At 41.5% G+C, this 13,019-nt stretch overlaps 1 protein-coding gene and 1 pseudogene across 28 annotated transcripts in view; both read left to right on the forward strand.

Moving 5' to 3' along the window:
- ATAD2B (ATPase family AAA domain containing 2B) overlaps positions 1–13,019 on the forward strand; it is a 213,570-nt gene that overhangs the window by 43,590 nt on the left and 156,961 nt on the right. For all 28 annotated transcript variants that reach the window (XR_012422622.1, XR_012422623.1, XR_012422617.1 and 25 more), the window contains 3 exons: positions 4,204–4,279; positions 10,373–10,471; positions 12,199–12,310. Coding sequence is in view for 15 of the 28 variants with exons in the window: in XM_065527661.2 (XP_065383733.1) it covers positions 4,204–4,279; positions 10,373–10,471; positions 12,199–12,310 (287 nt within the window). In the remaining 13 variants the exon portion in view is untranslated. The remainder of the gene's footprint in view (positions 1–4,203; positions 4,280–10,372; positions 10,472–12,198; positions 12,311–13,019) is intronic.
- LOC141408368 (phosphoglycerate mutase 1-like) lies at positions 5,595–7,664 on the forward strand (annotated as a pseudogene).

Genomic DNA, 13,019 nt, shown 5'->3' on the forward strand with positions numbered 1-13,019 from the left:
AGCACTTTAATTTACAGCAATTCTTCAGGGAAAGTATCTCTCTCTTTTTTTTTTTTTTTTTTTTTTGAGACAGAGTCTGCAGTCACCCAGGCACTGTAGTACAGTGGCATTATCTCAGTGCACTGCAGCCTCCATCTCCTGGGTTCAAGCAGTTCTCCTGCCTCAGCCTCCTGAGTAGCTGGGATTATAGGTGCTTGCAACCACACCTGGCTAATTTTTGTATTTTTTCAGTAGAGACAGGGTTTCGCCATGCTGGCCAGGCTGGTCTTGAACTCCTGACCTCAGGTGATCGGCCCACCTCGGCCTCCCAGAGTGCTGGGATTACAGGTGTGAGCCACTGTACACGGCCTAGGGAAAGTATCTTTATGGTCCAAGAGATTAAGCGACTTACCTGAGGTCACAAAAATAGTATGTGGCTGCAGCTTGGCCAATAACTTAGTTGTTTTCTTTTTTTCTTTTTCTTTTTTTGCTGAGAGAAGGAAAAAATTAAAAGTTTATCTTTTAGAGAAGGGATCTCACTGTGTTGTTCATGGTGCAATGTAGTGGCTGTTTGGAAGCACAAATATAACACACTGCAGCCTCAAACTCCTGAGCTCAAGCTATCCTCCTATCTCAACTCCTTGTGTAACTAGAACTACAGGTGTACACCACCATGCCTAGCTAATTAATTTTTTTTGTAGAAACAGGGTCTTGCTATGTTGCCCAGGTTGGTTTTGAACTCCTGGCCTCAAGGGATTCTCCTGCCTTTGCCTCCCAAAGCACTGTGATGGCTTGAACCACTGTACCCAGCTGTGTATTCCTTTTTTTTTTTTTTTGCTGAATAGCATTCTGTGGTGTGGATATATCACAATTTGTTTATCCATTCGTTTGTTACTTGACATTATGATCCATTCCAGTTTTTGGCTATTACAAATAAAGTTGTGATGAACAGGTCTTTGTGTGGACATACGTTTGTATATTTCTAACAAATACCAGGGAGTAGAAAGGCTGGGTTTTATGATGAGATATAAGAAGTTACCAAACTCTTTTTAAAGTGGTTATACCACTTTCACTAAGAGTGTATGAGAGCTGTAGTTGCTCTGTATTCTTGTCAACACTTGCTATACTCAGATTATTTAATTAATTTTAACAGGTATCTATTATAGTTTTAGTTTGCATTTCCCTAATGGTGTTGGAGCATCTTTTCATGTGTTTTTGTTTTTGTTTTTTTTGACAGTGGTAAATCTTGGGTAAAATGTCTGTTTAGATACCTTGCCATTTTTTCAATTGGGTTGTTTGTTTTCTTATTATTGAGTTTTGAGATTCCTTATAGGTTCTGGATATTAGACCTTTAACAGATATGTCATTTGCAAATATTTTTAAGACAAGACAGTCTGTTACTTGTCTTTTTTATTCTCTCAATAGTATCTTTTGAAAAGCAGAAGTGAGTGCAGTGGCGCAATCTCTGCTCACTGCAAGCTCCTCCTCCTGGGTTCCTGCCATTCTCCTGCCTCAGCCTCCTGAGTAGCTGAGACTACAGGTGTCCACCAGCACACCTGGCTAATTTTTTGTATTTTTAGTAGAGATGGTGTTTCTCCGTGTTGGCCAGGATGGTCTTGATCTCCTGACCTCGTGATCTGCCCACCTTGGCCTCCCAGAGTACTGGGATTACAGGTATGAGCCACTGCACCAGCCTGTTTATTTATTTTTTGAGACAGAGTCTCACTCTGTTGCCCAGGCTGGAATGCATTGGTGCAGTCTTGGCTCACCGCAACCTCCACCTCGTGGGTTCAAGCGATTCTCCTGCCTCAGCCTCCCAAGTAGCTGGGACTGCAGGCATGCGCTACTACACCTAGCTAATTTTTGTATTTTTAGTAGAGACGGGCTTTACCATGTTGGCCAGACTGGTCTCGAACTCCTGCCCTTAGGTGGTCCACCTGTGTTGGCCTCCTAAAATGCTGTGATTACAGGTGTGAGCCACCATGCCTGGCCCATTTGTAATTTTTAATGAACTCCAATTTATACATTTTGCTTTTTTTTTTTTTTTTTTTTTTTTGAGATAGGGTCATCCAGGCTGGAGTGCAGGGGCACAAACATGGCTCACTGCAGCCTTCTCCTGCTTCAGCCTGCTGAGATGCATGTCACCATGCTTGGCTAATTTAAAAAAATATTTGTGTAGAGTTGGGTTCTTTTTTTCTTTTCTTTTTCTCTCTCTCTTTTTTTTTTTTTTTTTTTTTTGAGATAGTCTCACTCTGTCGCCCAGGCTGGAGTGCAGTGGCGCTCTTGGCTCATTGCAGCCTCTGCTGCCCTGGTTCAAGTGATTCTCCTGCCTCAGCCTCCCGAGTAGCTGGGATTACAGGCACCTGCCACTGTGCCTGGCTAATTTTTGTATTTTTATTAGAGACGGGGTTTCACTATCTTGGCCAGGCTGGTCTTGAACTCCTGACCTCTTGATCCACCTGCCTTAGCCTCCCAAAGTGCTGGGATTACAAGTTGTGAGCCACCACGCCCGGCCCTTCCCTCCCTCCTTCCCTCCTTCCCTCTCTCCCCTCACCCCTTATTTCCTTTCTCTTTTTCTCTCTCCCTTTCTCCTTCCTCCCTTCCTCCCTCTGTCCGTCCCTCCCTCCCTCCCTTCCTTCCTTCCTTCCTTCTTTTGTGACAAAGTCTTGCTCTGTCACCTAGGCTGGAGTGCAGTGGTGTGATCTCAGCTCACTCTAACCTCTGCCTTCCGGAATCAGGTGATTCTCCTGCCTTACCCTCTTGAGTAGCTGGGATTACAGGCGCATGCTACATGCCTGGCTAATTTTTGTATATATATATTTTTTAGAGAGACGAGGTTTCACCATGTTGGTCAGGCTGGTCTCAAACTTCTGATCTTAAGTGATCCGCCGTGCCTCAAACTAGAGTTGGGTTCTTACCGTGTTGCCCAGGCTGGTCTGGAACTCCTGGTCTCAAAGCAATGCTCTGACTTGGCCTTCCAAAGGCCCGGGACCATGCCCAGCCTATAACAATTTTTTTTTTAATGAATCATTTCTTAAATGGATTGTGCTAAATTTCTTTTTTTCTTTCTTTTTTCTTTTTGTTTTGAGACTGAGTTTCGCTCTTGTTGCCCAGGCTGGAGTTCAATGGAGCGATCTTGGCTCACTGCAGCCTCCGCCTCCCAGGTTCAAGCGATTCTTCTGCCTCAGCCTCCCGAGTAGCTGGGGTTACAGACATGCGCCACTATGCCCAGCTAATTTTGTATTTTAAGTACAGACAGGGTTTCTCCATGTTGGTCAGGCTGGTCTTGAACTCCCTACCTCAGGTGATCCGCCCGCCTTGGCCTCCCAAAGTGCTAGGATTACAGGCGTGAGCCCCCGCACCCAGCTACATTTTAAAAAATGGATCATGTACCTAAGAAATCTTTGTGTAACTCATAGTCACAAAGATTACGTTAACATCTGTTTAGAATGTTTATTTGCAACTTCATAGTATTGCCACAAAATTTTTATTTTTGTTTTGCTTCTAGACAGCATTTGGTAGTTGAAGGCACTTGACTAGGTTTTATTTAAAAAGTTAACAGGGGCCAGGCACAGTGGCTCACGCCTGTAATCCCAGCAATTTGGGAGGCCTAGGTGGGCAGATCATGAGGTCAGGAGTTTGAGACCATCTTGGCCCACATGGTGAAACCCCATTTATACTAAAAATACAAAAATTAGTCGGGCATGACTGCGGGTGCCTGTAATCCCAGCTACCCAGGAGGCTGAGGCAGGAGAATCGCTTGGACCTGTGAGGCAGAGGTTGCAGTGAGCTGAGATCGCACCACTGCATTCCAGTCTGGGAGACAGAGTGAGACTCCATATCAAAAAAAAAAGTTAACAGGGCTACGTGCGGTGGCTTATCCTGTAATCCCAGCATTTTGGGAGGCTAAAGTGGGCAGATCACGAGGTCAGGAGATCGAGACCATCCTGGCCAACATGGTGAAAACCTGTCTCTACCAAAAATACAAAAATTAGCTGGGTGTGGTGGCACGCACTTGTAGTCTTAGCTGCTTGGGAGGCTGAGGTAGGAGAATTGCTTGAATTTAGGAGGGGGAGGTTGCAGTGAATGAGAGATCACGCCACTGCAGAGCGAGACTCCGTGTCAAATAACAACAAAAAAAAAGTGAGCTGAAGTCATTTCTACTCCTTTAATACATTAATTTATCAATTTATTATTTCTTTATATCCTTTTCTTCCCTTTTAGTACCAGCTCATCAAAAAAAGAGGGAAAACACGCTGTTTGATATTCATAGATCTCCAGCAAGAAGAAGCCATATTAGGTAAGGTTTGTTTTTGAAAGGAAACATTTGCATTTGTCAATGAGAGACTAATTGTGTCTTTTTTTCTTTAATTAGTGACTAGTAGTTGTCATCCTACATGCTACTGTTATCTTCCTGATTCACAGTTTGCCTGGAATATTTGTCGTTTTAACAATTACGTTCACTGAACCTACACAGCTCTTTGGTCTCTTAGCAGAGTTGAATCTAAGCGACCCATATTGCTTTCATTTGAAGCATTGATTCGAGTTAATCTTTAATATTTTTCCCCCCTAATTATCCTTTCTTTTACATGTAGGTACAAAGGAGGGTTTCCACTTTTTTTTTTTTTGAAGTGGAGTCTTGCTTTGTCGCCCAGACTGGAGGCTGGAGGGCAGTGGCACAATCTCGGCTCCCTGCAACCTCTTCTCCTGGGTTCAACCAATTCTGCTGTCTTAGCCTCCCGAGTAGCTGGGATTTCAGGTCGCCCAGGCTGGAGTGCAGTGGCACAATCTTAGGTCACTGCAAGCTCTGCCTCCTGGATTCATGCCATTCTCCTGCCTCAGCCTCCCAAGTAGCTGGGACTACAGGCGCCCACCACCACACCTGGCTAATTTTTCGTATTTTTAGTAGAGATGGGGTTTCACCGTGTTAGCCAGGATGGTCTTGATCTCCGGACCTTGTGATCCGCCCACCTTGGCCTCCCAAAGTGCTGGGATTACAGTCATGAGCCACCGCGCCTGGCCCTAATTATCCTTTCTTTTACATGTAGAAGAAAATAGAAATAAAGGAAGGTTTCTACTTTTAAAAGTTTATTTTTTATTTTTGAGACAGGGTCTTGCTCTGTCATCCAGGCTGGAGTGCAGTGGCATGATCATGGCTCATTGCAGCCTCAGTCTCCTGGACTCAAACAATCCTCCCATGTCAGCCTCCCGAGTAACTGGGACTACAGACACACACCACTATGCCCAGCTAATTTTTATATTGTTTGTAGAGATGGGATTTTGCCACCTTGCCCAGGCTGGTCTTGAACTCCTGGGCTCAAGTGATCCCAAAGTGCTGGGATTACAGGCCTGAGCCACTGTGCCCGGCCAAACTTTTAATTTTTATGAAGTTCAGGTTACCTATTTTTTGTTTTGTGCTTATGCTTTTACTGTTTTATCTAAGAATCCATTGCCAACTCAGAGATCATGAAGATTTGTTCCTGTGGTTTCCTCTAATAGTTTATAGTTTTAGCTCTTATGTTTAGGTCATTGATTTACTTAGTTAATTTTTGTATATGATTTGAGTTCGTTTTGTATAGTTTTGTATATATACTCCTTGGCTTTTAAGCTCTTTTTTCTTTTTTTTTTTTTTGAGACAGAGCCTTACTCAGTCGCCCAGGCTGGAGCGCAGTGATGTGATCTCAGCTCACTGCAACCTCTGCCTCCTGAGTTGAAGCAGTTCTCCTGGCTCAGCCTCCTCAGTAGCTGAGATTACAGGCATGCACCACCACGCCTGGCTAATTTTTGTATTTTTAGTAGATACGGGGTTTCACCATGTTGGCCAGGCTGGTCTCCAACTCCTGACCTCAGGTGATCTGCCTGCCTCAGCCTCCCAAAGTGCTGGGATTACAGGCATGAGCCACTGTGCCCAGTCCCAACTAGAATTTTGGCTTTTCAGTTATTTATTGGGAAATTATGTATACAACTCTTTTTGTTGTGTTATTGTTATTTGTATAACACCTAACAGTGTTACAGATCTAACAATACATTGTTGGAATTATTACTTTATATGATTTAATGGCTTTTACTGAAGTTACGAGAAGAAATATTAGCAAGTACAGTTGGCCCTCTTTAGCCACAGGTTCTGTATCTGTGAATGCAACCAACCACGCCTCAAAAATATTTGAGAAAAAACCCCAACAATACAACAACAAAAAATACAGCTTGATGACTATTTACATAGCATATGTGTTGTATTAGGTATTATAATTAATTTAGAGATGATTTGAAGTATACAGGAGGTAACTCTTAAATTAAGTCTTTGATAAATTTTCAAATAAAGTATATGGGAGGATGTGTGTAGGCCATTTGCAATGTGCAAACACTATACCATTTTTATGTAAGGGACTTAAGCATACTTGGAATTTGGTACTCACAAGGGTCCTGGAACCATTCCCCTGTAGATACTAAGGGATGACTGTATATATTTATAGGTATTGTTAACTTCTAAATTTATTTACCATTTTTGGTTCTCTTTATTTTTTCTTATGCATTCAGTTTACTATCTGAAGTCATTTTCTTAGACCAATACAACTTTTCTCCCACCAACTTCCTTCTGTGCTGTTATTGGCAAATTAATTACATTTCTATAAATTATAGACCCAATACACACATTAACTTGGGAACTTTCCTGATGGGGAGGAAGAAGTAGAGGAGAGGATCAATACCAAAATTGCAAAGATTAAGCAGATAATTTTTGCAACTATCTTCCTGGAGAATTGGGAAGTATCAAAAATTGATGCAGGGCCTCCCCAGCCTACTGGCATGGCCGCCTACAAACTGGTGCTGATCCGGCCCAGCAAGAGCACCTGGAACCTGGAGAACTGCTTCAGCGGCTGGTACAACACCAACCTGAGCCCAATGGGCCATGAGGAGGTGAAGAGTTGCAGGCAGGCGCTGCGAGATGCTGGCTGTGAGTTTGACATCTGTTTCACTTCAGTGCAGAAGAGAGCAATCTGGACCCTCTGGACAGTGCCAGATGCCATTGATCAGATGTGGTTGCCTGTAGTGAGGACTTGGTGCCTCATTGAGCAGCACTATGGGGGTCTGATTGGTCTCAATAAAGCAGAAACTGCTGCAAAGCATGGTGAGGCCCAGGTGAAGATCTGGAGGCTCTCCTATGATGTTCCACCACCTCCAGTGGAGCCTGACCATCCTTTCTACAGCAACATTAGTAAGGATCGCAGGTATGCAGACCTCAGAGAGGATCAGCTACCCTCCTGTGAGAGTCTGAAGGACTCTCGAAGCCAGAGCTCTGCCCTTTTGGAATGAAGAAATAGTTCCCCTCCTAAAGGAAGGGAAAAGGGTACTGATTGTGGCCCATGGCAACAGCCTTCAGGGCATTGTGAAACATTTGGAGGGTCTCTCTGAAGAGGCTGTCATGGAGCTGAACCTGCCGACTGGTATTCCCATTGTCTGTGAATTTGACAAGAACTTGAAGACCATCAGGTGCATGCAGTTCCTGGGGGGTGAAAGACTGTGCGTAAAGCCATGGATGCTGTGGCTCCCTGCTGTTAGCTATGATCATGCCACTACACTTCAGCCTGGGTGACAGAGTGACACCTTCTGTCTAAAAACAGGAAAACAGAAACAGGCTGGGCACAGTGGCTCATGCCTGTAATCCCAGCAATTTGGGAGGCTGAGATAGGCGAATCATGAGGTCAGGAGTTGGAGACCAGTCTGGCCAACACAGTGAAACCCTGTCTCTACTAAAAATGTAAAAATTAGCTGGGCATGGTGGTGTGTGCCTGTAATCCCAGCTACTTGGGAAATTGAGGCAAGAGAATCGCATGAACCCGGGAGATGGTGGTTGCGGTGAGCCGAGATCGCGCCATTGCCCTCCATCCAGCTTGGGCGGCAGTGCGAGATTCCGTCTCAAAAAAAAAGAAAGCAAAAACAAAAAAAACAAAAACAATTCCCTCTTCCCCCACAAAAAATAGCTGTAGAAGGTAATGAAAGGATTCCGATTAGTAGAGAAGGAGTAGGAGGTGGGCTAAAGATCTTAAGGAGAAGTTGAGAAAATCTGGGTTGCTAATGGGACATGTGGGCATTGAAGTGGAGTACTGATGCACAGATTTTGGGACATCTTTGAAGGCTACTTGTGCTTGGAGAAAATTACTGACAATGATTCCAGCTTGTATGGTTGTGTGGATTTTTTTTTTTGAGACAGAGTCTTGCACTGTTGCCCGGGCTGGAGTGCGGTGGCACGATCTCGGCTTGCTGCAACCTCTGCCTGCTGGGTTCACACCATTCTCCTGCCTCAGCCTCCCAAGTAGCTGGGACTACAGGCGCCTGCCACCACACCTGGCTAATTTTTTGTATTTTTAGTAGAGATGGGGTTTCACCATGTTAGCCAGGATGGTCTTGATCTCCTGACCTTGTGATCTGCCCGCCTCGGCCTCCCAAAGTGCTGGGATTACAGGCATGAGCCACCACGCCCGGCTGGTTGTGTGGATTTTCATTAGTCCGTTCAGCATTCTACTTTTATTACTTGGATTGGTACAGAGTTGAAATTTAGCAAGTATAATGGAAGGAAAAGGAGACAGAGTCAGGTAGGAGGATTAAAAACTGAAGTAATAGCTTTTCCTGTGAGTCTTGACAGAAAATTAAGCTTCGAAGGGAGTTGACTCTGAGTCAGTGGGTGCTCAGGTGTAGTAGGCCTTGATGAGTTGAAAGTTGGTATGTTAGGAGGTTATGTTCAAAAAGTAGGCCATTACATTTTAAAATTGCAGAGGTGGAGAGCAGTTCATGCGGTAACAAGATCCGAGGTAAGATCATGGCACATTTTTTTTTTTTCCAGTAAAGCAGAGCTGAGGGTGATTAAATGGCTAGGCAGGTGGTAAGTGAAACCTAGGTAGGGGTGGAGAAAAAGACGATATGAGGGACATTTACAGGGAGTGTGGCTAGGACTCAATGGCAATGATTATGTGGTGGGCAAAAAGGGATTTAGGATGATTTTTGAGGTTTTTTTTTTTTTTTTTTTTGGCAAATTACTGGTTAGTGGAATTGCTAACTGAATGTACAGTTTAAGAGAAGTGGTTGAAGCATTTGATTTAGATATGATGAACTCAGTTGGAACACTTTGTGAGCACATAGTTTTGTTGTGGTTTTATTATAGTATTTTTTTAGGTTTCTTAGAGATGTCATGAGTTATACTAATAATCTGGCATTCAGTAAATATTGTTTCTCCTTTGTGATGACTTTAGCCTGGCATATTACCTAATCTCTCCATAGTAGTTCTGATTATAAACTACTTTTTTCTTCAAAATATTTTATGTATTTTATAAGAAGTTCAAATAGGATGGAACTATCTTAAGTGGAAAGTTAAAGCCCTTGTCCTCTGTAATCCAGTGTATTATTTTTCTTTTGTTCTTTAAATGTCTGGACTGTGACTATTTGGGAAAGATAAAATTAAAAAAAAAAAAAGATAAACTTTTTTTTTTCCTGAGATTCTAATGTTATTTATCAAACAGTGACAGATATTCACTAAATTTGGATGTAATTTAAATTGGTTGCTGGCCCCGTGCGGTGGCTCATGTCTGTAACCCCAGCACTTTGGGAGTCCAAGGCGAGTAGATCACTTGAGCTCAGGAGTTTGAGACCACCTTGGGCAACATGGTAAAACCCCCTCTTTACAAAAAGTACAAAAACTAGCCAGTGTGGTGGCGGGTGCCTGTAGTCCCATTTACTCAGGGGTTTGAGGTGGGAGGATCGCTTGAGCCCTGGAGGTTGAGGCTGTAGTGAACCCTGACCTTGCCACTGCACTCCGTCCTGGGTGACAGAGTGAGACACTGTCTCAAAAAAAAAAAAAAAAGTTGGTTACTGACTCCCTTCCTGATTTTTTCTTTTAAAAAAATTTTAGCTTTCCTATTCTCCTTTTTTTTTTTTTTCCCGAGGAGGAGTCTTGCTCTGTTACCCAGGCTGGAGTGCAGTGGTGCAATCTCAGCTCACTGCAACCTCCGCCTCCCCGGTTCAAGCAATTCTCCTTCCTCAGCCTCCCGAGTAGCTGGGATTACAGGTGCCTACCCCGCGCCTGGCTAATTTTTGTATTTTTAGTAGAGATGAGGTTTCACCATGTTGGCCAGGCTGGTCTCGAACTCCTGACCTCATGATCCGCCCACCTCGACTGCCCAAAGTGCTGGGATTGCAGGCCTTTTTTTTTTTTCCTTTTTTTCTGCAGAACTTATTGCTTCATGTAATTACTACATGAAGAACTTATACTTCATGTAAACTGTATGAGGGTACAAATCTTAATAAATATTTGCTGATTGAATTTCCTCTGAGCTATTACAGTGTGTTTTAAAAAGTTGTTTGCTATTATAATGGTTTTAAGCATTTTATTCTCTTTAAATAGGAGAAAGAAGCATGCCATTCATAGTAGTGACACAACTTCTTCTGATGAGGAACGCTTTGAAAGAAGGAAATCAAAGAGCATGGCAAGAGCAAGAAATAGGTTAGTAAAATTTTTAGTGCTATTTCCATGGTAGAAAAAAGGAAAAATAAGTTTTTTTTTGAATGATTTTCTTATCTATACTGGCATTTTGCTAACATTGATATTCAACACATATTTTAGACTAGATGAAGACATTGACTTGGTTTCTAATTAGTTTTTCTTCCAATAGAAATCTAACCTTGGGAAATTTAGTCTGAAATTACTTAGTCTGAAAGTACTTATGATAAAATAATTTGTGGAGAGGGAAAGTAAGGAGAGCTAAGGGAAACAGGCCAGCCTATATGGCAGTATCTGTCTTTTCCTCTGTACCTCCTCTCTAATCTAAATCCATTTAATGAGGTTGATTTTAGGTACTTATAATGATTACAGTATTATAGCAGTCAGGTTAAGACATGGTTTCTAATAGAAGTATCTCAGGAGACCTTGGATTTTTATTGGAAAAATTTATTTTTTTTTTGTTGTTGGTTGAACAAGTGCCTATGGTGATCTTTGCCTAACTAGGGTAACTAACTGATCACTGTTGGGCTCACTAAAACCTCAAAGAATTTTCATTGGAGGAGTAAATAATTGAAGTGTCAAATTATTATTTATTGTAGAAATACCAAGTTTTCAGTTAGCAGGTCTTGGAAACAAGTTTGGATTGATTAGATTGTATACTAAAAAAGAATTTCTCATGTGAATGATGGAAAGAAAATGAGAAAAACCCAAGTTTAAATAAAAGAATTTATGCTTATTTAATCCGAACTATTCTGATTGGTAATATATTTTTATAAATTAGGGTTCAGAAGTATCAATGAAGTTACATTCATTATAGATACTAGACTTTTTTGAGGCTGTTAATGCCATTGTTTGGTGTTTACCCAAGGTTAAAAGAGGAAGTTGAGTATATTAATTTATGGAAATTAAATAATGTAATATATTAAATAATGTGTTAAATAATGTAGTATAGAGATCTCTCTTAAGGTAGTTACACAAAAGATGAAGCTTAGTATTCAAGATGTGATCGCTAATTGATTTTTTTCGAACAAAAGGGGAAGACAGTTTTTTCAATCATATAACTGAGTAGACATATTCATGTAATATCTGAGGATAGATTTAAATATTATAATAAAGGTTGGGCTGGTGGCTTATGCCTGTAATCCCAGCATTTTGGGAGGCTGAGCCTAGGAATTTGAGACCAGCCTAGGCAACATAGTGAGACCTTGTCTGTATAAAAATTCAGCCAGGTGTAGTGGTGCCTGTCTGTAGTTCCAGCTATTTGGAAGGCTGGGGTGGGAGGATCACTTGAGCCCAGGAGGTTGAGGCTGTAGTGAGCTATGATTGCACCACTGCACTCCATGCTGGGCAACAGAGTGAGACCTTGCCTCAGTCAGTCAATAGCTTGATTTTATTTTAATCCCATATATTATAGTACATATAGGTTTATTTTTATAGTTGTATGACATGGGATAATCAGTTATGTTAAGATATTTTCCTAAAATGGAATAGATTGGGCTCTTTGGGCAAATAGATTAACAATCTTGTTGCTTTATCTAGTGAGTAACTTAATTTTTGGCCTTTGACAAGAATGTAAGAAAAGTAGAGTAAAAGAATGAAATTCTTTGATATTATTTTCTGGGTTATGAGAAAAAGGAGAAAGATGAAGACATCAAGGAATGTAAACTTATTTTAACATTAAAAATGTGAAACTTTTAATGCAACTTCACTTGCACTTTTATAAATTTCAGGTGTTTGCCTATGAACTTCAGAGCAGAGGACTTAGCTAGCGGTATTCTCCGAGAACGAGTGAAAGTGGGTGCAAGCTTGGCTGATGTTGATCCAATGAACATTGATAAATCAGTAAGTTTTGTAAATGTTTTTCTAGAAGTTTTCTTTTTTTTAAGCTTTTTTCTTGTTTCTAAGGCAGCACATAGTAGAACTAGAAAATTCAGATATGACAGTGTTAATGTTTCGATGTATATATTTTGAAACCTAAGAACCCTAGCCACATGTGGTGCTTAGTCACGTGTTTTCATGTCAGTGTTACTGGAATATGTAACAGGTAGGAAATGGGGCTGAGAAGGTTATAAGGGGCAACGCTTCATAAACCATGATGAACAATGGGCTATTGTTGAAATTGCCTAGTTTCATGATTTTGTATTTTGGGTAGATCACTCTGGCTGTGATATAGTTAATGAATTTGGGGTAAGCAAGGCTGGCATTAGGGAGACTGGATGTTCCTGTAGTCTAGTAATCTGGGGTAATGGTCATGGTAGAAAGTAGGATAACAATTTGAAGAAGTAAATGGTTTTGAAAGAATTGAGGATTGAATTCAGAAATGACAGAATTTGGTGAATTAATTCCTTTTTGGGAATGAGGGAAAGGTACAACTTGAGAGTATTACCCAGGTTTCTAGCTTAGGTGACTAGGTAGATAATGGATGGTCTGGGTGGAAAATGGCTTGATTCTCTGAGTAGGGAACATAAGAAGAGGAATAAATGTTTGAGGCAGGAAGATGATTTAATTAGTTGTATTTAACTAATACATGTTTAGGTATCTGAGGTATACT

The sequence above is a fragment of the Macaca fascicularis genome, chromosome 13 (assembly GCF_037993035.2).
Source record: "Macaca fascicularis isolate 582-1 chromosome 13, T2T-MFA8v1.1".
Lineage (NCBI taxonomy): Eukaryota > Metazoa > Chordata > Mammalia > Primates > Cercopithecidae > Macaca > Macaca fascicularis.